The sequence below is a fragment of the Hemiscyllium ocellatum genome, chromosome 18, assembly GCF_020745735.1.
Source record: "Hemiscyllium ocellatum isolate sHemOce1 chromosome 18, sHemOce1.pat.X.cur, whole genome shotgun sequence".
Taxonomy (NCBI): domain Eukaryota; kingdom Metazoa; phylum Chordata; class Chondrichthyes; order Orectolobiformes; family Hemiscylliidae; genus Hemiscyllium; species Hemiscyllium ocellatum.
This window is the reverse complement of record NC_083418.1, coordinates 26,014,763-26,042,404: the sequence shown is the minus strand read 5'-3', so window position 1 is coordinate 26,042,404 and position 27,642 is coordinate 26,014,763. Positions and strand designations below refer to the sequence as shown.

The following is a 27,642-nucleotide window of genomic DNA, read 5'->3' as shown; positions in this document are numbered from 1 at the left end:
GTCCACCGTGATTCTGTCCAGATTGCCAGCTGGAACTGACCAGCCAGAACCAGGAAATTTCCATCCATTTTATAACACGTTAACTAAATGCTTACCAGACTTCTCACAGAATGGGCACAAGCATAACGGCCCAATGAAATTTGATGCAAAAGATTTGCTAATGGCCAATCTATTGAAATTTCTACTTGTTCACCTGGTCCTTCAATGCTCTCATTGACTGGGATGTGACACTTTGTAGTTATATGTCTTATCCCTTTGTTGTGAAATCCATTGCAAGATTTGAAAATCATTTTATGATATTTTAAGAGTATCAAGTGCTACAAATTAGAATGCAAAGCTCATCAGATAGCACCAAGGTGATGTTCACAAACAATTTAGCTGCTTCTTATTTAAGAAAGCCACAGCAAACTATGGGAGTAACGATGGAGAACGGTTTCCTCCATAGCCTTTGGTTCAGCAGGGAGATGGATCCACAAGCCCAACCATGAGTGGAGTAGGTGGTGCCTGAAGTGGGTGGGTGGTATGCTCAGGTTTTCATACATTTCTCCTGCTGTTTCCACTTGTCCTCCATTGCAGGCTGAGGGAGACATCCAAAACAGTCGGCTTGATCTCCAAGTTTGCCAGTCTTGGACTAGTAATTCCCGCACATTGGTGGGGAGGTTGCATCTTTTTGAGGAGTATTCGATAACATACTTGAAGCATGCTCTTGACCCTGCAAATAATAGCTGATCATAAACAAGTTCAAAGTAGACAGCATATGTCAGAAGTCTTGTGCAAGGCATGCAAATGATGTGGTAATCAACACTGATCATAACTATCATAACTAGTGCCTGGATACTGGGCATATTGGTAAGGCCACTTTTAGAATATTGCGTATAATTCTGGTCGGTGAAAACAATGACTGCTGATGCTGGAAACCAGATTCTGGATTAAAGTAGCGCTGGAAAAGCACAGCAGTTCAGGCAGCATCCGAGGAGCAGGAAAATCGACATTTCGGGCAAAAGCCCTTCATCAGGAATAGAGGCAGAGTGCCTGCAGGGTGGACAGATAAATGAGAGGAGGGTGGGGTGGGGAGAAAGTAGCATAGAGTACAAAAGGTGAATGGGGGTGGGGATGAAGGTGATAAGTCAGAGAGGAGGGTGGAGTGGATAGGTGGAAAGGCAAATAGGCCGCAAGGACAAGTCCTGGGGACAGTGCTGAGCTGGAACTGGGGTGAGGTGGGGGAAGGGGAAATGAGGAAACTGTTGAAGTCCACATTGATGCCCTGGTGTTGAAGTGTTCCAAGGTGGAAGATGAAGCGTTCTTCCCCCAGGTGTCAGGTGGTGAGGGAGCAGCAGCGAAGGAGGCTCAGGACATCCATGTCCTCGGCAGAGTGGGAGGGGGAGTTGAAATGTTGGACCACGGGGCGGTGTGGTCGATTGGTTCAGATGTCCCACAGATGTTCCCTAAAGCGCTTTGCTAGGAGGCGTCCAGTCTCCCCAATGTAGAGAAGACCGCATCGGGAGCAATGGATACAATAAATGATATTGGTGAATGTGCAGGTGAAACTTTGATGGATGTGGAAGGCTCCTTTAGGGGCTTGGATGGAGGTGAGGGAGGTGGTGTGGGCACAGGTTTTGCAATTCCTGCAGTGGCAGGGGAAGGTGCCAAGATGGGAGGGTGGGTTGTTGGGAGGTGTGGACCTGACCAGGTAGTCACGGAGAGAATGGTCTTTGCGGAAGGCGGAAAGGGGTGGGGTCCGTTTGGAGGTGGCGGAAATGTTGGATGATTTGGTTTATGCGAAGGTTGGTAGGGTGGAAGGTGAGCACCAGGGGTTTCTGTCCTTGTTACGGTTGGAGGGGAGGGGTCTGAGGGCGGAAGTGCGGGGTGTGGACGAGATGCGTTGAAGGGCATCTTTAACCATGTGAGAAGGGAAATTGCAGTCTCTAGAGGCGGCCATCTGGTGTGTTCTATGGTGGAACTGGTCCTCCTGGGAGCAGATATGGTGGAGGCAGAGGAATTGGGAATATGGGATGGCATTTTTGCAGGAGGTAGGGTGGGAAGAGGTGTAATCCAGGTAGCTGTGGGAGTCGGTGGGTTTGTAAAAAAATGTCTGGTCTCCTTCCTATCAGATCGATGTTGTGACACTTGAAAGGGTTCAGAAAACATTTCCAAGGATGTTGCCAGGTTTGGAGGATTTGAGCTATTGGGAGATGAATGGATAGGATAAATCGACAAAGTCTTTTCCCTGGGGAAGTCCAGAGCGAGAAGGCTTAGATTTCAGGTGAGAAGGGAAAGATATAAAAGGGACCTAAGGGGCAATTTTTTCACAAAGAAAAAAAATGCATGGAATGAGCTGCCAGACCAAGTGATGGAGGCTAGTACAATTGCAATATTTAAAAGGCATATGGATAGATATATGAAGGAGGGGGATTTGGAGGGATATGGCCAGGTGCTGGCAGGTGGGACTAGATTGAGTTGGGATATCTAGGCGAAAGAGAGGACTGCAGCTGCTGGCAATCAGATTAAGATTAGAGTGGTGCTGGAAAAGCACAGCAGATCAGGCAGCATCCGAGGAGCAGGAAAACTGATGTTTGGGCAGAAGCCCTTCATCAGGAATGAGACCTTTTTTTTCCCCACGATATGTATTGAATTCGTTGGTGCGCTGGGATATCTGGTCGGCAGGACCGGGTCTGGTTTTGTGCTGTACATCTCTATGGCTCTATGTTTGTCTGAGAGAGGACACTGATGAGAACAGAAGTCTTGCCAGTGGATTTGCAAAGGAATTGTGTGTGATATTTCTGGAGGTATGAGCAATACACCGCTTGAGAGTCAGACACCTAGAGGAAGGCTGGTAACTCTGCTGCCCTGACGACCATGAGGTTGGTGTTCAAGGTTGGAGATCTTCGGCATCAAACACTTTGTTTCTTAAGAGTTGGCACATCAGAAGCAATGTTCCATTTCATCACCAACGTGGTAGCACACAGTGGGATGTGGTCAAGATAACACACGTCACAGACTAAGTTTCAGCTCAGGAGATCCTCAAAAAATAGTCCTTGCAACAATCACCCACTGGCTCTTGGTCCTTGAGGAATGCCATTCTATTCTCAGATCTTGGTGTGATACATCCTTAGATGCTGGAACTGTAAACAATCTTGACCGGTCGAAAGAATTAATGCGTGTTGTGATTGTGCGTAGGTTGCTGTAATCCTATGTTCAACAGAATGAGCACTTGTTCCTTAGGCCATTGTTGGACCATGGTCTCATTTGCCTCTCAGCCTGCTTTGCTTCCCCAAGATGTCGTTCCCAGTTCAGGTATGTTTTGCACTTGTGATTTAATAGTACCTCAATCTCCAGTTCACTTTCATCAAACCTGTCTTGATGTTTCCAGCCAGATAAATCCTAAATTCTTTCTGGGTGCTGTTTACGATAGATTGAAGGACAAACCAGGCAATGCGGATGTTCTGTGATTTCCAATCATCGAGTGCACTAGGGTAGGGCTGGAGTCGATCAATGTTGAAGTGCCTGCAGCAGCACTTCTGCTGCCACTGCTGCTTGTGGATGGTGACTGAAGCAGAAAGCAGGCCAGAATAGGAAAGGAAAGCTGAAAAGTGTTGCTGGAAAAGCGCAGCAGGTCAGGCAGCATCCAAGGAGCAGGAGAATCGATGTTTCGGGCATGAGCCCTTCTTCATGAATAAGGAAGGACTGCCAAGCAGGCTAATATAAAAGGCAGGGAGGAGGGACTTGGGGGAGGGGCGTTGGGAATGTGATAGATGGAAGGAGGTTAAGGTGAGGGTGATAGGCCAGAGAGGGGGTGGGGCGGAGAGGTCGGGAAGATGATTGCAGGCCAAGAAGGCGGTGCTGAGTCCGAGGGTTGGGACTAAGAGAAGGTGGGGGGAGGGGAAATGATGAAGCTGGAGAAATCTGCATTCATCCCTTGTGGTTGGCGGGTTCCAAGGCAGAAGATGAGGCGCTCTTCCTCAAGACATCGTGTTGTCATGGTCTGGTGATGGAGGAAACCAAGGACCTGCATGGTCTTGGCGGAGTGGGAGGGGGAATTAAAGTGTTCCACCACGGGGCGGTTGGGTTGGTTGGTGAGGGTGTCCCTGAAACGTTCCGCAAATAGGCCCCCTGTCTCCCCAATGTAGAGAAGGCCACATCGGGTGCAGCGGATACAGTAAATAATGTGTGTGGAGATGCAGGTGAATTTGTGACAGATATGGAAGGATCCCTTGGGGCCTTGGGGGGGGGGGGGGCGCAAGTTTTGCATTTCTTGCGGTTTCAGGGGAAGGTGCCAGGAGTGGAGGTTGGGTTGGTGGGGGGAGTGGACTTGACGAGGGAGTCGCGGAGTGAGTGGCCTTTCCGGAACGCTGATAGGGGAAGGGAGGGAAAAATATCCTTGGTGGTGGGGTCTGTCTGGAGGTGGCGGAAATGACGAAGGATGCTACGATGTATCTGGAGGTTGGTGGGGTGGTAGGTGAGGATCAGTGGGGTTCTGTCCTGATGGTGATTGGAGGGGCGGGGTTCAAGGGTGGAGGAGCAGGAAGTGGAGATGATGTGGTGGAGAGCATTGTCAACCACGTCGGAGGGGAAATTGCGGTCTTTGAAGACAACGCTCTCCACTGCAATTTCCCCTCCGACGTGGTTGACGATGCTCTCCATCGCATCTCCACCACTTCCTGCCCTCTTGACCTGCAATCTTCTTCCCGACCTCTCCGCTCCACCCCGTCTCCGGCCTATCACCCTCACCTGAACCTCCTTCCACCTATCGAATTCCCAACGCCCCTCCCCCAAGTCCCTCCTCCCTACCTTTTATCTTAACCTGCTTCGCACTCCTTCCTCATTCCTGAAGGGCTTATGCCCATAACGTCGATTCTCCTGCTCCTTGGATGCTGCCTGACCTGCTGCACTTTTCCAGCAACACATTTTTCAGCTCTAATTTCCAGCATCTGCAGCCCTCACTTTCTCCCAGATTAGGAAATGGTCAGTCCAGCAGTCATCTGCTCGTGACATGGTGCAGATAGTGTGGACATCTTTGCAATCCCTTGCTCAGATAAGGATGAGTCAAGGTGATGGCTTGACCAAGGATGTTGCTACCTATATTGTTGTTCTGCCAAAATAGGGCGTTTTTTTAATGACCAGATCAAATCACATTTTGTCAAAAGAATATCTCTGTCACAATTGCCTTCCCTATGCATTGTTGATCATGCTTTTCCACAGGTTTGTATCCCTCACTCTCTAGTATTAGAGTCACCAAAAACATGCAACTACTGTCTCTTTGGGACACAGGACAATGATTGATCAAGGCTGATGGAGAATTCCTCTTCGGTTGTAGGGTGAGGATGCATGCGCCGACAGCTGTGGTGCACTACTTCTCGGTTAGGATTAGCTGATGGTTCATTTATTTATCCCCTATGTAAAAGGGTACGTCTGCCATCTTGCTCCTTGAGCTGACCTCCTTCTATCCTTCATATCTCATTCAGCAAGCAATGGCAGTATCACAGTGTTGGGGCTCCTGAGTGGCAAGTATTCAGGTCAGTTGCTGTTGTCGTTGTCCAAGAGGGCTCTGGTCTAGGTCCCAAATTTTATTTTGACAGTCTCTATACGTGGTTCTTGCACACTAACTAATACATGGTGCTGGTGGAGCACGTTTTTAATCCAATGACTGGATTGGTCAAACACTGGGATTGGAGCCTGCAAGATTACTGAGGGCTGCTCTTTTTCCCTCCCTGGTGTCCTCGAAGTTTCTCCTACTCTAATATGGGTCCCACACACACTCTCCCCTTCTCCTCCCTAATATGCTTGATGTTTCCCACTCTGATCCAGATCCTGTGCAACTTAACATCCTGGCAGCTGAACAAGATTTGGATGTTTTTAGACCTTTCCGCGAGTCTCAAACACACCTTGTCGATATATCCCTACTTACTGTGTAAGGCTTTCGACTGGTTTTTAAAACCTATCTGCACCTGATGATTGATCAGTTATCTCTGCAGACACTCCAAGACCTCATCATTTACTTTATGAAACACTCCTATTTTCAACTATCCATGAAACCAGACATGGAGCTACTAATATCCTTTTTCCAAGTCATTTGTTGAAAAAGACTAAACCCTGCAAATTTCAACTAGCCACACTCCTCAATCCAGAATACAAACCATTCAGGTAAATGCTCTCTCTGATCATATAATCATAGTTTTGTCCCTCCACCACCAATACATCAGCAGAAAAATGCACCATCACAAGGTGGCAAGCAGCAACTCATTATGGCTCCTTCAACAGCACCTTTCAAACCTACCTAAAAGGACCAAGGCAGCAGATACTTCGTAACACCATTAACTGCAAATTTCCCACCATACATCAAACCATCACGACTTGGGACAATATCGCCTTTTTTTCCGGGATTGTGGTTCAAACTCCATCTAACAGCTGAGTGTGTGTATACATGTGTGTGAATGTGTGAATATATATATATATATGCGTGTATGTGTGTGCACACATGAACTAGCCTATACCCAATGCACCTCAATTGTTCAAGAAAGCAGCACAAATTCCTAAGGCTAATTACAGATGGGAAATCAATGCTGGCCTAGTAAGTCACAAAGATATATTGTGAACAAAATATTTTTTGAAAAACTCAAAACTCCCGCAGCATGGTGACTGTGTTTGTCAGGTTTTTGTATGAGACACATGTGCTATCGCTTATAAAAGGGAATAGGGTTGGCAACGTCTTAAGAGATGAAGAGTGTGGAGCTGGAAAAGCACAGCTGATCAGGCAGCATCCGGGGACCAGGAGAATCGACATTGTAAGCATAAGTTTTTCATCAGGAATCCGCATTCCTGATGAAGAACTGGTGTTCGAAATATCGGCCCTCCTGTTCCTCAGACGCTGCCTGACCGGCTGTGCTTTTCCTGCATCACATCCTTCGACTCTGATCTCCACCATCTGCAGTGCTCACTTTCTCCCATTGTTTTAAGAGACTTCAAACTTAACTGTGCCTACTTCAACCATGTGTTGATACTGGAATGTTCATACACCTGCACTCTCAATGATATGTGTAAGAGCAAACATAAGAAGAACACAAATCTCATTAGTGCCTTATGGTCTGATTTAGTTGCACAATGAAGTCGTAAGATTCCAATCCAAGGTCTCTGTAGCAGCAGTGAGGAAATTCAAGAGAAACACAATCACTCATTTGAAATCATGGTATGAGGGGGAAAAGCTGCAGATTCTAGTGAAGTTGGTTCACATGAAATAATAGACTGCTCCAGTAAAGCATTATTTCTAGCAAGACTGCAGAAAGGTCACTAATGAACTCTTCCAACTTGCCAGTCAAAACTTGCAGGATATTTTACAGACAGACTCAAGTGATTTTTTAGGCAATGTTCAAAGGGTGACTCAACTCTTCAAAGCAGGCACTGAGGCAGCAAATTCCCGATAGGTCTGCTTAAGGATGGAACTGAGGTACAGTTCCAACTACTAAGTTCCTGTTCCTCTGCTACTACCTTATGCATGTACTGTATGTGATGGCTTGGTCTTGGTCTTTTTAACTACTAATAGGCTTGACAAACACACATTGCAAACTGCCTATTAACAGTCTTCATACAGTCACATGACATGTGTGATGGCTTTGGGTTTGTATACATTCCACAAATGAGTGTGTCCAGAAGGGATTAAGCACTAGCCAAAGATTCCAACTTCTCCATTCCACTATGCCATAGGCTCTGATGTTATTCAGCAAAGTCCTTTCAAGGAAGTCAAGAAATTGAAATTGAAATTGAAATGCATCCTTCCAGTACAAAATCTGCACTGTTTTGTCTATGCTTTATCTTGCTATTAGCAAAGAAGCTTTGAAGTGATGCAAATTTTAAGCATATATGTCATGGCACACAGGAATAGATCATAAAGTCCACGTGTAGAACACATATTTGAAAGATTTAACATATATTCTTCAAAGATTTCAATACAAAAACAGTTTCAATGGCAAGTTGCAAATGATGTTTGTGCACTGTTATAGCAAGATCATCAATGGTAAACATTCAAAAGTACAGGTTATTCGAAATTACAGAAAAGGGAAGCTTCAAGACCATGACTGATCTATACACAGGGTGAAGACTCGAAATTTGAGACTGGAAACCAGCTGCTAGTCTGGGTTGGTAAGGAGTGAGGTGATACAGGGACAGAACTAATGTAGACCATGATAATGAGCAGCAGAGATTTGAATGAGTTGTGGCTTATAGAGGGTAGACTTCAGGAACTTTTCAACACCAATACTGGAATAGTATATTGACAAAAGAAATTAATCTGGGTGTCACCAGCAAATGAACTGAGGTAGGGACATAGGAGAGAGCTAAAAGTAAGCAGTGCTTGTGTCAAAGCTTAAGGGGATCAAAAGGTCAGCTTTAACATTTAACTACAAGAGCAGAACTGGGGCTGCAAATTTTGTGGGAAGTAACTCATCTCCTGTCCTCCATCTATAAAGACAAGTCAGAAGTGTACTTGAATACTCTCCACTTTACGGAATGAATGCAGCTCCAACAACAATTTCCAAGACAAAGTCGAGCACTTGACTGGAAGTCTGTCTGCCACCTTAAATAACTACTCCCTCCACCACCAACACACCGCAGCAGCAGTGTGCCCACCTCTCAACCCAGTAACATCGACACTGAGAAGGAGAAGACAGCAAATGCATGGGAATAACACCGTTCTACGTTCACTGCCAAACTGCAAATCATCCTCACTTGGAACTATATCATTGTTCCTTCACTGGCATAGAGTCAAAATCATGGTCCTAACACTGCTATGGGCATATTTACATCCGATGCCCTGCAACAGTTCAAGGAGGCAATTCACCACCACCTTTGCGATGCGATCAGGGATGAACCAGAAATGCCATCCTTACTAGAAAACAGTCCATGGAAGAATGAAAACAAGGAATAAGATGTTTTAACCATTTCAGGACAGCAACCAGAAAGGAAGCCAAAATCAACGCGAAACAGCAAGGTTATGGACATTTGTCAGGGGCTGTGAATCTTTCCCACTTCTAGCTAGTGGAAACATCGGTTTATTACATACTAGATATCAGACAGACAGTCTGATAACAGAGATGCTGCAGAGGTACAGCATTAAACCACAATATACTTGTAGAACCTAGTCCAGTATCACCAGATGATACTGGCAATTGTTAGAGTATGATGACAAGGAATTGGAGGAACCAAGAACAGAACCTGGAAAATTTGAGATGCAAATGGTTGACAGCTGAAAGAAAACTGAATGTTCGAGATGCTTGGGCCATAACTTCATGGGTCTCTGTAGAATGGAGAGCAAGGTTTTATTAAGCTGGGCACCAGAGGGGTGTTGGACCAGGTTATTACTTCACACTTTCAGAGACACCAACGAGTTGACAACACACCAGGTTACAGTCACAGAAAAATCATGAAACTTGTTTTGCATTTTCCATGCTGAAACAATTATGTTTGAGATATTTGATGAGTAGCTTTATTGTAGCAGCTGCCACCTTCATTTTCATTGGATGCAAGTCTTCTGGGGCTTTGCTGACAACATTCATTCCATCAATGTATTCCTGCCGCATGTTTTGGAACACTTTGCTGGGCATGGCACCCTCAGTAACAGCCCTCCATTCAACCAGAATGTGTCCCAGTGAACTCAGGTGTACATGGGAAAACAGGCTCTTGGTTTACTGGAATGCTACAACTTCAATCAAATTCCCTTGGGAGTTAAGCATGATTGACATATGACAGCTGTTTGAACGTTCCATCCTGGAGCCTGCCATGCACTGGCAAGGATACATTATACCAACCCAGTTCATCTATGCTGACAAAAATGTTAGGGCTTAAGCAACTGTACAAGAAAATTCACAAGATATTTTGCATTAGGTCATTCCTTTCCAAAGTATCACCCTGAGGAATTTCTTCAATTTTTACACGAGAGTTCAGACCTACCATCAGATAGAGGCGCAAACCTGCATCTTATTTTAAATTGAGATTTTTCTTGGCTGCCAAGAGAGAGTTTCCTCTCCCTTCCTGATGACATGCTGGGCCTTTCTGCAGGCTAGAAAGGTAGTGGGTACAAACCGCACATATCTTTTTACAGATCAGGGCTGTTATTGAGACGCTTGTAAATAATTTGAATTTCTTCCCTGTGCCATTTTCAAGTGCTGGTCTGCGTTTTGGAAGCCCAATAAAATGCACCTTCTTGGAGATCTCATAACAACTACAGGAAGCCTGCTGAGAAGTCTGGAACATTCTGACAGGCAAATGTTAAATGCTCTATTAGACATCACTATTGGATGCTGTAATGTAGTGCAAAAGTGTTGGTTTCGATCCTGCAAAAGTGCGCTGACAATAGCACTGCACAAATGTTGACATGCACTACGATAGTTTTCTAACAGAGAAAGTGCCAGATGTTCAAAACTGTATAAAATGGACTGACAAACACTCCTGCCAGGTTTTACACACAGATTTAAACATATAGATATCTTTTCCTTTGGAAAGAAGTTGCCTGGCTATTGAACATTTTACAAAATTAAAATAACCACCTGTTCCACTCCATTGAAACTAAAACCTTCTGTTCTTTCAACTTCAGTGAATGCGGAGCAGAAAGCAAATGTTTTGACAGCTCTCCCTTTTTGAGAGTACATGCTCAAGTTCCACAACATAGTTCCACCGATGACATAGCTATTTAAGGGAGTGACTGACATTTTTTTAAAAAATTAACAATATAACCTGGCTTGATTGCTTATTTGAACAACTTAGTCGTAACTTCAGATTTTCTTCCTCCGCTCTGGGACTACACGCGCTTGTCGGATCAACGACAAACATTTGAATGAGAACTTTATTAGATTGTGACAGGCTATTTTTATTCCACCTGCAACCACTGATAGTGCATGACTCCTCAGAATTATATGCAGTGGATATGGTACATGGGTGAATGGGGAGTATGACAGTTTACAGATAACATGAGGAGCAATGGAGTGAGGCTCTTTAGGGGGAGCAAGAATAATGCAGAGACCTTGAATCTAAGAACCAAAGCAGACATTCTAAGCAGCCTACACTCTGCACCAGATTGTAGTTCAAACTCCATACAAAGCCGCAGTTTGCTCAAAATAAACAAAAGCTTGGAAAAAAGTCACTCATGAGTCCAGTGTGTGTTTTGGAAGCTGCAAAAGGGCCTAACAACCCCAGAGGACAATCCAGATTAAATCTCTCAGCGTGACGCTATTTCCATCAGAGTCGAGTGAATTTTTCTTTACACTCCTGTGAAGCACCACGGGGAATTTTCCAAATTAGAGGTACAATATAAAAGGTTAGTTATTGACCTGGTGACACCGGAGAAGCTGTGTGCAAATGCGACTCCCCTAGTATCCTGCAGTGTGCCACTGTTTGCTGTCAAGAATTTCACATGAACAGTGGGCACAGGTGAAATCCCAAGTTGTGTAGATGACTGAGGCTTTGGAATGGATTAGAAACCAACTTTTGCTCTACTCCCTACTGACAGCTTAACTGAGACATATGATTTTCTGAACAGCTACAATGGGGTACGGTTTGACTTTAAACACAGCACAGATATCAGAACTGGCTGCCAAAACACAAAATAATCACTTACTAACTTGGTGAACACAAGTACAGATGCAAATTAAGAACGATCAATACAAAATCAGGATTTTTTTTTTAAAGAAAAAAACCTACCTCTATACATCCCAAAATAGCCATCGGATCGGATTGTCTTAATAAGGCAGTCAGACCTGAAATAAAATGAAGAATTTACAACTTTCTCCTCAGCAATTGCAGAAAAGCAAAAAGGGAAAAGAAATGGCGGCATGATGGCTCAGTGGTTTGCACTGCTGTCTCACAGCACCAGGAACCCAGGTTTGATTCCTGCCTCTGGCGATTGTCTGTGTGGAGTTTGCACATTCTCCCAGTGTTTGTGTGGGTTTCCTTTGGGTGCTGCAGTTTCCTCCCAAAATCCAAAAATGCGCAGGTCAGGTGGATTGGCCATGCAAAAATTATCCAGAGTGTTAGGTGCAATAGTCAGGGGTAAATATAGGGCAGGGGAATGGGTGTGTTACTTTTCGGAGGGTTAGTGTGGACTTGTTGGGGCAAATGGTCTGTTTCCATACTATAGGGAATCCAATCTAAACACATGCTTTTTTCATTTTAAAATATATGGTCTACATTAGTTCACTTGAAAATACATTGTATAGCACCTCCTACAGTAACTCATAATCAACTGCACCAAAAGACACATACTGAAAGATTTCCTCAGAGTGGTATTTGTGATGATGTTGAAAACATACTCTCCATTAATTATTTCACTACAGGTGATGCACAGATAAAATCTTTCTCCAATATGTAAAGTTTAATCATTAACAATGTAACCACCTGGAAAGGAGAGCTCCAAGCGTGTGATTAATCAAGTCTGGTTGAGTGGTCAGTATGTCATTATGACTTCTTCAGCGTTTTATTAATTGATTCTTTCAGTATTTGTTTCAAGCTGGCTTCTCTTTGTCACTCAAATGCGCAAGAGCATCTGGTGCATTGCAATTGTTGGCCAAAGGAAGTATCCCCTTCTCAATTCCCCCCGGACGGGTTCCCACTCCTCACTTCATTTTCTGATCAAGGGGCAGTGCGTTGACCTATTCTGCCTCCAACTTTGCTGACCAAAAAACCTGGACAGTGGCTCTTCTGATTTCTCCCAGGCTCTCTCCACTGGGTGAATTTCTAATTTGAATTAGGCACCGCTAATGAACTGGCACAGCTAAACTGATCAAACGACTGCTTACCATTCTATGATACCATCATCATCATCATCTGCAGATTACTCAGAACCTGTGGTATCCTTTGCTCTGTAAGGCTGCAGCCTGCTTCTGTGCACCTCATACCCAACTCTCATCTTCTGAAGCAACTGTATTGAATACCTTTCTGTTAGGATGACACATTGTTTGTGACATTTTACTACTACAGAAGCAGTCAACAACATTACCAACAGATTGTACTGGTGAGATAAAATGAGTCTCAAAAGTTTTTCAGTTCTATAATCAGCACTGAAGTTTACAATAACTTTTCATTACATCTGTCATTGCCTTTATGACTCCCTCCCTCCCTTGAACTCCACTGTCAAGGACAAATTAATAAATCAAGACTTCTGGCACACAAGCATGTACAGATCACATGCTGTAAACTGACAAATATTTACCAACACCTGCCAATAGTTTTCTCTTGCAACACAGTACTATCAACAACTTTAAGGCTGACACTAAGGAAATAGGAAGCAGAGGAATAAGGAAAAAACATTCAAGAAAAGATGACAAGGACAATTTCCCAGGCTCGCTCCACTTGGCAAGTTTCTAAATTTGGATTAGGCACCTCTACTGAACAAACAAAGTTAAAATGATTAAACCACAGCATACCATCCTACAGCACCAGCATCATTTTCAGATCACTTAGAACTCATGGTATTCTTAGCTTTATAAGACTGCAGCCTCCTCTGCATATGTTCAGTGATTGATCATCACTGTAAAGAAACTGCAAGTGTAAAAGCTATGGTCTATCATGCCAGGTTACATTCTTGGATCTGACTTGAACAATATTACCATCCACTGGGAGAGTAACAATGGTTAATCCCAAGCACTCTGTAGGCAATTTTGACTTTTGGAGACAATGCAAACCGTCCAGTAACACCTCTACAGTAAAAATGCCTTCCAATCGTTATACATAGCCTAGCCAAGCCATTTACAATTCATGGTACAAATTTTTAACAATGGTTGTTTACGATCAAGTTTATAAACTTCACAAACTCCCCAAAACGTGTATCCTAAAGAAAGCCAAGTTAATATTGCACTGCAGAATGAACAGCAAAGATTGTTTGGAGGCAATTATAAGTTAAGCAATTATTGTCAAATAACCAAGCAACATTGGATACAATATATTAAAAATAAAAAGTTTTGAATGAATGGTTTTCTCGCTGCCCTGTATATAACTAAGTAGCGATGTGTTTATAAAAGCAGATACTCAGATGAACCAATTCATTAAAATAAATGCTTATTGTGAACTCAGACATTCCAAACTGATTTTGACTCAAGTGTGCAACATGGATATGAATTAGAGGTTATCAAATGCATACAATTCATCTCTACAGCTAAGATCAAAAGCGAGATTATGTTGAGTGGTGTGCTTGCTTTTGTATTACTCACATGCTAGAGTACATCCGCTGGCCATTTTGCTGGTTTTGAAGCCGTGTTTTTGCCAAGTCTATTGGGAACACACAAGTGACGCCAATTAATCCTGCAATGCCTCCATTGATCAACTTGGCAGGTAAACTGGGAAGAGAGAAAGGACAAACTTTAAGAAATAGCAATAGGGGTAGACTACACAGCCAGCCATGCTAATTCTAATACATTCATGGTTCGGCTAATCTTCGTTTCATCTACTTTCCTGTGCAATTCAATCCCCTTATCCCTTCATTCCCCAAGTGATCAAAAATCTATCTATTCCAATTTTGAATTCCCAGTAACCAGCTTTTTCCTTTTGATACTTAGACTGCACATATTGTTTTTGATCGGGAAACAAAAGCGATATTTCTGTGACATTGTGTAAATTTTAGCCAGGTATTTCACTGCAGTTTCAGAGCAGCATGGACAGTACAGCAAAATGAATGAACTGCGTGGCAGTGATGCAAACCAATCATGTCTTCAGCAAAAACAAATTCACAACTATTCACTCAGGAGGTTCAAATTCTATTTGCACCACTTAATGTAAGCTCAGGAAAAAAGGAAATCACATCCACTTCAGGTTCAAACACCATGCAATGTGTAGAAATCGTATATATCTGTGCACTAGTCCCTCCACCGTTTTACTGAGATATGAAATAAGGCTTTACAATAAGTGGTACCACTTTAAAGTCAGAAAGGGAAAGATCATGCACAAAGATGAAGTACTTAGATGAACACTTGAAATGTCACAGCTTTTAAGGCTATGGACCAAATGTTGGGAAATGAGATTAGGGTGGCTATTACTTGGTATGGACATGGTGGGCCAAAAGACCTCTTTTTGTGTTGTAAGATTTATATTAGGCTTACAAATACATGCATAAAATAACAAGACTATTATTACAGAGCCACAGTCAGTTAATAGAATTAAGATTCACATCTGTTATGATCACACAAAATAGAAAAGTAGACTCAAGGATTGTATGGCCACCTTGGTTCCCTACAAAACTGATAGTCACTTTCAGTAAATAACCCATCCAGAGAAAACAAGAATTTCATGCCAAACTGCAGCAGTGTCTGAAAACTTGTAATTTAACATTTCAAACAAAAATAACTACTAAACGTAGATCACTAACTGTAGTTAACAGCACTGGGAAAGGTTAAGAGATCAGTTTTAAAAAATTAAGTAGTGATCTTTTTTGTTTTAAGTCAGTCATTCAGCACCCTTCCTGCCCCTCAAATATTTTAATTATTAATTATTCTCCTGAGGAAAGGGAGAATATGTTGCCATTTGTGTAATAACAGCACAAGTTTGCTCGGTCTCCCTCAGAAACTTTGCGGTCGAGCTATTTCTGTAGAAGTACATTTTGGATGCATGTAGGGTGTTTTGATGACACTTCGATAACTAAATTCCTTCTCTTGGAAACTGTTAACACAAGAAGATAAATATTTTGCACAAAAATATTACAGTACAGGAGAGTAACAATGAATCCAAGGAGTTGCAGCATGAATTATTCAGAAATTCATAATCTATTAACAGTAAATTCTGTTTGCTGATTTTTTTTTACCTCCGGTGTTGGAAGCACTCAGCAAACTGTGGAAAAGAGGTGGAATATTTCATCTTGCAACATGGCATGCACTGAGGTATGGCATGGTGTGATGCAAAGTGATGCTCCTCATCTTCGCCTTTGGAATGGACACAACTACCTCACTAGTCCCCAACTTCAATTCAATAGAGCAACTTGGGTACTTTTTTTTCAAACCAGTCATCCATACAAATTTGATCAGCAAGGAAAAGCAATTATGAGCTACTCACACCAAGTATGTCCAGATTTAATCCCTGATGTGTACAGTGTTCTCAATTGAGATAGCTGGAGGGATGTTAACTTTGGCTCTAGTGCCCCCTGCCAAGAAGCACCAAAAAGCAAAGATGAGCCAACGTTCAGAGATATCATAACCCTGTATTTATATATTGCCTTTTGAAACCTGGTTTTACAAACGTTAAAGTACTTTTGGCATGGAGTCACAGTTCTAGGAAGTACAGCTGCCGACATGCACAGAGCAACATCTCACAAAGGGCAATGAGAAATAACCAGACAATTTGATTTTTTGAAGGATAAATATTTGCCAGGACACTTGGAAGTAGTTCCACGTTCACTTCAGAAATAGTTCCATCTGAACATTTATCCAAGATAAAAGCTGATGCCTCATTTTCATGTCTCACCCCAAAGATTGCACTCCCAACAGTGTGGTGCTACCTTATGTAGGTTTGCTCGCTAAGCTGGAAGGTTCATTTCCAAACGTTTTGTCACCCTACGAGAAAACATCTTCAGTGGGCCTCCAGGTGAAGCATTGCTGATAGTTCCTGCTTTCTATTTACATGTTTGGGTTTCATTGGGTTGGAGATGTCATTTCCTGTGGTTATGAGATTTCCTGTTTTTTTTTAAAAACGGGGGTGGTAAATGGGGTCGAACTCTGTGTTTGTTGATAGAGTTCTGGTTGGAACACCACACTTGTAGGAATTCTCGTGCAATGGTTTTGCTTGGCTTGTCCTAGGATGGATGTATTGTTCCAGTCAAAGTGGTGCCCTTCCTTATCCGTATGTAAGGATACCAGTGAGAGGGGGTCATGTTGTTTTGTGGCTAGTTGATATTCATGTATCCTGGTGGCTAGTTTGCTGCCTGTTTGTCCAATGTGGTGTTTGCTATAGTTCTTGCACGGTGCTTTGCAAATGACATTAGTTTTGCTTGTTTTCTGTGTAGGATATTTCAAGTTTAGTGTGTAGGTGGGCTACCATGATGCCAAGGGGTCAGAGTAGTTTGGCAGTCATTTCCAAGATGTCTTTGATGTAGAGGAGAGTGGCTCGGGTTTCTGAATGTGTTTTGTTTGCGTGTTTGGGTTTGTTGTTGAGAAATCGGCGGATTGTGTTCATTGGGTACCCATTCTTTTTGAATACAGAGTATAAGTGATTTTCCTCAGCTCTTCATAGTTCCTCTGTACTGCAACACACACTGAATGGCGTGGAACTCTATCAACAAACACATTGAGTTAGACCCCATCTACCACTCCCTTTAAAAAAGTACAGGAAATGACATCACCAACCCAAAGAAACTTAAACATACAAATTGAAAGCAGGAATTTTCAACAATGCTTTGCCCGGAGGCCCACTGAAAATGTTACTAGGTGACGAAACGTCTGGAAATGAACCTTCCAGCTCTTAGAGCAAACCTACATCCAGAATCTTAGCCTGAGTTACAAATCTTAAAACTTGCTGGTACTTCCTCAGTTTGCCACTGATGAATCATCCCATATTTTGTTATCCTCTGCAGCAGGACATGAATCTATAAACTTGCGACTAAGAAGTAGAAGTGCTATCAATCGAAAACTTTCCATCTTCACGTATCCCACCAGGCCATTTTATTAAAAATGTATTTACAGGATGCAGCTGGGCCAGCATTTAAGTCTGGGCCATTAGGGATGGGGGTTGAGTTAAAAATGAACCATATTGCTATTGGTCTGGAGTCACATATCAGCCAAACCAGGTAAGGAACATGGTTTACTTCCCTGAAGGACATCGACACTCGTTGGTCTCCTTCAAAATCTTTACACAACAAATCTAAAACTAAATGCCAGGTACAATATGTGGCATATGTTGGGGAAATTTGGAATCATTAAATATGTACAATATTTTCTCATCACACTAACAATTGGTGGCAGGGCTGTAATATAAACAGTCTAAAGGATGTTAGTGAAGCAAAATTTTATTTTGCCAAATGATAATGGTTGCGTGTCATTATTGGACTCAGAATTCCAGACTTCTACGGAATCCAAATTTCACAACAACAGGCTTCAAACCTAGCTTCTCAGAGAATTACCTGGGTCTCTGTATTAATAGTCTAGCAATAATACCATAATCTCTCCTTCGGAGTACTTTCAGTATTTTCTGCTTTACCTAAAATTTACCTGAATTTTGAATATTAACCGATAATTTTATCAAAGATTTCAAAAGATTCAGGGTGTGAGATAGGTTAAGAGGATTGGGGAACAAGTTATTAAGTATTACAGTTAAAAGTTAGAGCAAGAACTTTCAGTAATGAAATTAGGGAACAATTATTTAAGCAAAAATAGTACAAGCGCCCATTGATTCTAATTTAGTCATTTGTTACAAATAACAGATTTTTGCTAGGTTTTTATAGCCAAAATATTTGAGATATACAACAATGGCAGATTAAGCTGTAGACCGGTCAAACATGATGATACAGCATAGAATCAGTGAACCAGAGAATGTTAGAGTCAATTGCTGTAAAAACACATCCGGTTCACTAATGTCCTCATGGGCAAGATATCTGTCCTCCTTACCCAGACCGGTCCACTTGCAACTCTAGACCCATAGCAATACAATTGACTCTTCACTGCTCTCTAGGTAAGGAGAGGTAGTACTAAATGCTGGCGAAACCAGCCATGTCCTTATTTCATGAAGAAACTTTGAAAAATTTATGATAATCAGATGGTTTGTTAAACCCTGGTGCAAAAGCTGAAAGGTCAACTTTCTAAACACTGCAGGGAAAGTAAAAGTCACACTTTGTTTTGAAAAATAATGGTAATTCTGATAATTAAGGCCATGTGGACACAGTTGTGCACAACCTGGCAATGAACCAAAAAGGTGGCAGAGGCTGGATCACTGCAGCTAATTACACAAGACTTACAAATATGCACCATGTACACAGAAAAAGTTTGAGCCCATAAAAGGCATTCCAACCCCACTGTCTCATAAATCAAAGCATCAAACTCCTAAAAGCCAAGAGGTTAGACATAAAATAATTTATTGCCTCTAAATGAATACAAATTAATATTTGGCTTGTAACTGTTATTTTAGCTTATTTAACCCTTAATGAGATATCTTTAAAGAAGTTATATTACTGCATCTGAAAACACTTCACATGTGGGCGGCACGGTGGCACAGTGGTTAGCAGTGGGCGGCACGGTGGCACAGTGGTTAGCACTGCTGCCTCACAGCGCCTGAGACCCGGGTTCAGTTCCCGACTCAGGCGACTGACTGTGTGGAGTTTGCACGTTCTCCCCGTGTCTGCGTGGGTTTCCTCCGGGTGCTCCGGTTTCCTCCCACAGTCCAAAGATGTGCAGGTCAGGTGAATTGGCCATGCTAAATTGTCCGTAGTGTTAGGTAAGGGGTAAATGTAGGGGTATGGGTGGGTTGCGCTTCGGCGGGTCGGTGTGGACTTGTTGGGCCGAAGGGCCTGTTTCCACACTGTAAGTAATCTAATCAAAAAAAGCTTTAAAAATCCTGTAGTCCCAGCACATGATAAGGAATGATCCACTCGCTCACCAAATTAGAATGAGACACAATGGAAGGAGGTCATTCAACCATTGTGTTCTGCTAGCTCTTTCCTAGAGACACTCAATTAGTCATGCTTCCAGAACACTAGTAGGTTTTTTTGCCTTCAAGTATTCACCCAATTCTCTTTCCAGGATTACAATTACAAATCCTTCCCTCAAACATTCAGAAAATGCAATGCAGATCATAACCATACTGGCAGTTCTCCTAGAACGCCATAGTTGTGTTCCAGCGAAACCTCACTTAATAGAAAATTGCTTAACATAAATAATGGGGCCTATAGGGAAAGTGGGGTGAGCGGCAGACCAGCAAAAACACTCAAAAAAAAATCACCCAAAAGATTCACGCAAAGTATAGCGAAGCCTGAATGAAAGTTTCAATCATTTATTAATGAAACAAAAGTACATTTTCTAAAAAGGAAGAAAGCTGCTCTCTGTACAGTTCCTTTCATGGAAAGGTCTGTGGTTCTGTTGGCAGCTGACATTGGCGCATGTACACAATGGCACAAAGACTGGTGAGACATTACACACGCGTAGAACTAAGTACATGAACCAATCCCCGGTGGAGTCACGCTATTGCGAACAGCGGTAAGAGTTCTCGAAAATACCGTCCCTTAATTCTTCAGTGACATTACAGCCAAATCACATTGCCGAAACGTGCGTAATCCCAGAACTACCTGTCATTATTAAATGAGTGGGAGAAGGTTTGGCTGGAGGACAAACATCAGCATGGATGAATTGGGCTGAATAATCTGAGCAATTGCATGTGGCAAGATTACATGCAAGTGAGAGAGAGTCAGCAGCAATGAGATCACGGTTGAGAGAGAGAACATTTAAGTAACTGTGTAAGCGACGAATCACTGTGGGAGAAAGTAAATCCACAATGGAGTGAAGGAGCGAATAGATGTTTTAATGAGCAAGTGAGAGGATCCGGATGGGATCAGTCAGGCCTGGTGATGCTATCAACCAAGGACAAATACTAATCATTCAACCAACCCCTGCACATTTCAGCAGGCCAATCAAGTGACAGCAACCTTTGAGATTAGACTCTAACTCCAGGAGCAGGGATTTTTTTTTTTGGGAGGGGGTTGTTTGAGAGGGAGAGATGTGCCATGAAGAGCAAGTCAGAAAGTCAAAATCATTAATGGCAAGGTGGCATTAAATATATTGCCTCTTATGTACGTTCTTAGTCTCTTTCAGGGGTCACACCCTCCTCAACTGAGACAAGAGATGCCAGATAATCCCTCCAGCTCACAAGCCATTCTGACCTATAATTCAGTAAAGGGTACTCCATGAGCCAGAGGTTTATTGTTGCGTATCACTATACCAAGTGGAACCTAAAGGAAGACCAACATCTGGGCAGTGGGAAAGCAAAGGATCCAGACGAGATATTTTTTAGTCAACTTGTTGCATGATGTGTTTTGATATACCCTATTCAGCAGGTCAGCCTCCTGGCTCAGATGTTGGGACACTACCACTGTAGTATAAGAGCCCTTAGAACATAACCTGGATCTCTGGATTGTGAGTGCAGTGAAAAGGCCACGACATCATCACCTTCCCTAGCGACAATCTGTACACTAAATGATCTTGACGTTGTCCAAACCAAGTCTCTCCAATCTAGTTCCATTCACTCAGACTACCACAAATTAATTGAAACTTGCTACAGAAGATTAATAGTGGGAGAAAAAAATCAATGCACTGTTTGAAAACAGCAGACTTGAGGTAACTGGTTCAGGCTCGAATTTCTCCAACAAGCAAAAGTATTAGTTCCCTCCCATTAATTTCTCAAAGTGGATTTTCGTGTGTTTTTTTTTCATATTAGCATGGTGAGCTCAGCAGAGGACCACATCACAAAACACTGAAATGTCAAAACAGATTTTCTTTCCACAACCAATAATAAGCTTGTGCCTCCCAGCGCTGAATCATAACTATATCAGTGCTTAAGATAATGAGAAGATAGGGACATTGCAGCAACAGCTGACCCACAGTGCAGAACATAGCCATGACAATGGACAGAGGAGTTTATTTAGAGAAAGAGATTGAGGGAGAATCAGTGGTGAATAAATTCCAACAAAATGAATCACAAGTATAGGAGTAAGCCTCTTTAGTTTGTTGCAAAGTTAAAAATCACAACACCAGGTTATAGTCCAACAGGTTTAATTGGAAGCACTAGCTTTCGGAGCGATGCTCCTTCATCAGATGATTGTCACCTGATGGAGGAGCAATTACCTGATGAAGGAGCATTGTTCCGAAAGCTAGTGTGCTTCCAATAAAACTTGGACTAAAACCTGGTGTTGTGTGATTTTTAACTCTGTATACCCCAGTCCAACACCGGCATCTCCATATCATTAGCTTGTTGCATATTCAATGAGATTGTGACTGATCAATGACCAGAATCCGCCATTGTCCCATTACCCTAAATACCTTGAGCTCACAAAACATCAGTCTCAAGTTTAGACATTGATCATGGATCAATGGTCATTGGCATAAGATTGCTCAAAATATCTCCTCGCCCATACAAGGGGTAATTTTTAAAAATAATTTCACTTCTGAAAGATCTGATTCCAATTTTAAAACAATGCCCCCTTTTATGCCAGAATGCCCAACCAGCAGAAATATCTTTTTCTTTATCTACCCTAATCTGTTCCCCATAAACTTCAATCTGATCATCTCCAAACCTCCCAGAGTGGAGGCAATACAATTGTAGATTGCGCAATTTCTAATTGCACTTTTTAAAAAGCTTTATAAATGGAGATGGAAGCTGAAATCACCGAGAATGAGAAGTCATGAAGTGCTGCATCTGAGAGGCAAGCAGTGAAGCTCTCTCATGGAGAACTTATATTTACGCTACATGGGTGAGCAGTAGAAACCAAGAATTCTTAAATGACAAGTGAGAGGGTGGAACAAGGTGAAGTGCTCATTGGAAGAGAAAAATTGCAGGAAGACCTGCAAAGCCACTGCTAAGCAATGGGTCATCAGACCAGCACAGGATTAATGAGAAAGTGTGGAAATTGATCACGCTGCCAGTAGCCTCAATTACCTTTCATTATTATTCTCAACAGAGATCTGACCACACAGAAAAACAACTGAAAATTGTGCTGTTGCCAAATGAGTTCAAAACTCACTAAACACCAGAAACTCAAAGAAAAGAGTTGGCATAAATAACAGTTCATATCAGATGAGATAGAGGGTGTGGGGGGAAAAATTTACCTTCATGAGTTTTATGAGTGACAGGTTGATAGGAAAACATACAAACTGTTAATCTAGGTGTTCATTTTATCACATCTGATAACAAACACACCTTAATGCTATTCAAGCTGCCACTGAAGTGCTCTAAATGATAGAGGTTTTACCTTAAACTGTAAAATCAAATTAATATCCCTACATTAACCCATTCCTTCCTCAGGCTTCAAAACCATACCCCTCTGTTACTTTCAGGATTTTTCTTTCATTATTGCTTGATTTACATCATAGAAATGTACTACGCTACAAGAAGAAGCAGCTGAGATAAACAGCACGGATGCATTCAACGGGAAGTCGGTAACTACAAGACAGAATAAAAAATAGGTTACATTGATAGGGTTACACAAAGAGGAGCAGGAGGTAGCTCACAGAGCATAAACATCAAATGGTATGACTGACATACTTTGAATTCACATGCTGATAGTGAAGTTGTAGACTCATTCCAATCAATAATGAGAGTTAATCTGCAATAAGCCTAGAACACAGGAAGAAAATGTCAGCGAGGAGATCTTGAGAAAATAAATGTCCAAAGTCACCATTTTCCTTCCAGAATACTACCTTAATCCCAATTATCGTGTCTCAAAACATTCATTGAACTATCTCTCAAAATGGTATTTTCTGACAGAAATATCTAGTTTGCATTCGAATTAATTAGTACTAACCGCTTCCATCATCTCCACAGGGAGTCTGCTTCACAGATTGGTCACGTGCTCACTGAGATCTTCTATCTAACTTATCAACCCTTGTAGTGTCCTGCACTGCGGGCCTTGACCTTTCACCTAGGTTTTGCAACAAAGAAAAGTACATTCTAGCTGACGTCAAGGTCTACCAAAAAGCAGATATCACGATGTTCACCCCTTTAACAGTGAATTTATGAAGAACTCTCAGTTTCACAATCCTATTTGGTTTCAGCAATCACTCATTTTGACCAAACACTCAAAGTTGATCCCACCCAGCTTCAAAGCTAGTAGCCTAAATTCAGCATCAGCCTGGATTTAATGCTGAACTGTCAAAAATGCCATCTCATTGCCAGCACTGCAGTCACAGTAATTTATCAGAAGCATATTTCTGCCAACAATTACCCAGTGGAAACTTAACAACGCAGAGCTTTGTAAGTGAGGAGGATCTGAAAATAGCCACCAGCATCTTAAAGAAATAGGAAAAGGAGGCAGTTATTAGCAGTTAAAGGTACAAGAACAAAGGAGGATGCTGCCCTTCTTAAACAGTGAAAGTATATGTAGATTTATTGGGAATGTAAACATTTTACTTCCTTGTTTAGGACTTTTTTTGTTGCAACTGGATTGATGCTCCAATGAGGAACATCAAATTTCCACTGTACTTTTTGCAGTCTCTGCTAAACTGTTATGCTCCTGTTGCATTTCCTTATACTTTATTCCTAAATTAGCTATATTTTTGAAATACAAAAAAGTGAGAGCATGGGGACAGCAACTTCAATAGGAGGAGGGCTGGCCAGTATGAGGTGGACACTGCTGGAGAGGAAGAAGACCTGGCAGCAGAGAGCTCTTCCAACCTGTGTCGACCTGTCAGAGCCTAAATTCAACATTACAGGAAAACATGTAGGCCATTGGTGGATATTTCGTCTGTGTCTCTGTTGATTGGTCAAGTACTTTAAATCAGGAGACATTATTGCAGCTTGGTGAATTTCCTTCTAAAATATTGAACATCCAAAATTAATTAACTGGAAAGAATAGTGATGGGTTGGACAGGGGTATGTTACAGCTGTTTTTAGCCACACCAAATTTCTTGAAACCCTTTAAAGTTGCAATCAACTCCAGCAACATAGGGGATGGAGCTGCGTTGATGCAGCAGGATGAAGGTGGAATTGAAAGGTCAATTGGTTATTTTTCAAAGAAACTCCATATCCACCAGAAAAAATGCTCCAGCATCAAAAATGAATTAAGTTTGTTACTTTTGTTAAGTTTGTTGCCTTACAACATTTTAATGTTTATGCTATGAACAATGTTTCAGAGATGGCTGTGTACACAGACCACAAATCACTCACCTTTTTGGAAAGGTTTAAATGAGAAAAATGTGAGACTATTTCATTGGAGTCTTACATTACAGACTTTTAATTTGAGAACTGTAGATGTTGTGGGTCATAAAAATGTTATTGCAGATGTGTTATTGCAGGCTTAAAAGAAAATGTTTAGATAAAATAGAACTGGTATGGTCCAATGTTGTATATGTATGCAGAATTGGTATCAAAGGTATAATTTGAGATCAATGACCTATGGAACTGACAACAATGGTGTTGATTTAAAAGAGAAAAAAAAATGAAGCCATCTTTTCATCACGATGGTTAATATTTTCTGAAGGAGGGAGGTGTTACAAAGTTGTGTAGAATACTCAAATTGAAAGGCAGTACGTGGTCCCTCTAAGAGATTGTGCTTTGTCTGTGTGTGGGAGTTTGCAAGCATTGTACAGACAGCCCCAAAATTGAAACTAGGTGTATCGAAGGGCCTTTCAGTTGGCAAGCCCAAACAACATTTTTAGGCAGACAACAGTGCTAATTCAGCCAATTAATTTAAAAGGGCAGTTGGAGACTAAGGACCAATAAAATTCAAAATCAGATGGTTTTGACAACCTGAAACCAATCATACTATAAGAATTTGATGTGTCTCTAAGTATGGTATACACAGAGGGACAATTGGACAGAGAGTGGAGAGCCAACCTTGATCTGAAGGGGTGAAAACAAAGAGCCATCTGAGAAAGAAATGCCAGGCTCTCACAAGAAGTCTCAACAGTCTCTAAAAAACACCATCTATAAAAGTACACGACACATTTAGTGCATATTCTTGACACCAGAAAATGATTGAGAAGGCATTTCGGACAGAAGAATTTGATGGAGAGAGGTGTTCCGAATAGAAGAATTGCAGAGACAACATCCCGAACAGCAGATTCAGCGGAATGGAAGAGGAGCATTCTGGAGGATCCATTCTGTATGAACTTTCAGAGACTATGTTATAAATTATTGTTCTTATTAATGGTATTTATATAAGTGGGATTTGTGTTACTGAAACAGCATACCTATTAGAATTTAGTTCAGTAACGGATTACAGTCATAGCAATGTACAGCATGGAAACAGACCCTTCATTCCAACCCGTCCAGGCCAACCAGATATCCCAACCCAATCCTCCCATCTGCCAGCACCCGGCCCATATCCCCCCAAACCCTTCCTATTCATATACCCATCCTGATGACTTTTAAATGCTGTAATTGTACCAGCCTCGACCACTTCCTCTGGCAGCCCATTCCACAGACAAACCATCCTCTGCGTGAAAAAGTTGCCCCCCAGGTCACTTTTATATCTTTCCCCTCTCACCCCAAATCTAAACCCTCTAGTTCTGGACTCCCCCATCCAGGGAAAAGACTTTTTCTATTTATCCTATCCATATTCCTCATAATTTTGTAAACCTCTATAAGATCACCCCCTCAGCCTCCGTCGCTCCAGGGAAAACAGCCCCAGCCTCTTCAACCTCTCCCTATAACTCAAATCCTCCAACCCTGGCAACATTCTCGTCAATCTTTTCTGAACCCTTTCAAGTTTCACAACATCCTTCTGGTAGGAAGGAGACCAAAACTGTATGCAATATTCCAGACTTGGCTCAAAAACCGCATTAGTTGCCCAAGGAACTTAGCTCAGAGTTTATGATCTACAGGCACTGTGACTGGGGGTTTGTCACACCAGTTAGATTACTACAACATGGGGTCAGAGACAGAAGGGTGTGATTACGAGTGAGGCAAATGGGGACACAGGATTTAGATTTGCAGTAGCCTCAGCCACTGCCCTTGTCCAATGGAGTAAGCGATTCTTCCTCCTCTCTGGAGGAGGGCACACACTGTAGGGAGGATGAACAAGTAGTCACCATAGTCAATGGACAATTATCCAAAGCACCATTCAAATGGTGGGAGAAAAGAGGAATATGAAACAGGAGAAAGCATAAATTAGGGAAACAGTAATTATTCTCTGCAGCAAAACAGAACATTCCAAAGGCTCTGTTGCCGACATGATGCCAAGGTTCATGATAGCTCTTCTGGGCTGGAGAGGCATTTGGAATGGACCTAGATGTGATTATCCATGTAGTAATAACAACATTCATAGAACTGGGAAAAATGTTCTGCTGAATGATTATGAAATGTTGTGGCTAAGTTAAAATACAGAACCTAAAAAGGCAATAATTTCCTGATTACTATCTGAGCCAAGTGCAAATTATATAACTGGTGTTATCGATAAAGTTTTAAACTAATTAGCGATGGGGGATTGTTCAATTGAAGGAAGTTTCTAAAAAAAAACAAAAAGAAATGAGCACGCAAAATTGCAGACAAGTGAACTATCAAAGTGTGACAGGGTAGAAAATAGAAGCAGAAGAACACAGCAAAAATTAGAACACTGGTAAAAAGCCAGAACTCTTAACCTGAAAGTACACAGCTTTTATAACAAGATAGATAAGCTGAAGGCACAAAGGAGCTGGGGTAGCTTTGTTCATGAAGGACAGTATCAGTGTGCTTGTAAGTAATGATGTAGTGATAAATCAGGCAGTGGAGTCAGTTTGAATTGATGTAATGAATGACAAGGGAAAGATTTCACAGTGAGCAGAGTCTATCATAGACAATAGGTGCAGGAATAGGCCATATTGCCCTTCAAGCCTGCACCACCATTCAATATGATCATGGCTGATCATTCCTAATTAGTATCCTCTGCCTGCCTTGTCATCCGCGATGAGTTGCGTCACAAAAGTCAAATATCTATTTGGTAATAAAAGTGGGATGGAAGAAGCGTACTACAGTTGTCACGGATGATCTTAATGTGCTTACTGACTG

At 42.0% G+C, this 27,642-nt stretch overlaps 1 protein-coding gene across 5 annotated transcripts in view; it reads right to left on the bottom strand.

Moving 5' to 3' along the window:
* Positions 1-27,642, bottom strand: part of slc25a22a (solute carrier family 25 member 22a) — a 193,204-nt gene that overhangs the window by 104,900 nt on the left and 60,662 nt on the right. For all 5 annotated transcript variants that reach the window (XM_060838773.1, XM_060838772.1, XM_060838769.1 and 2 more), the window contains exons 3-4: positions 14,190-14,315; positions 11,686-11,741 (exon numbers count right to left, since the gene is read on the bottom strand). In XM_060838773.1, the coding sequence (XP_060694756.1) occupies positions 11,686-11,741; positions 14,190-14,315 (182 nt within the window). The remainder of the gene's footprint in view (positions 1-11,685; positions 11,742-14,189; positions 14,316-27,642) is intronic.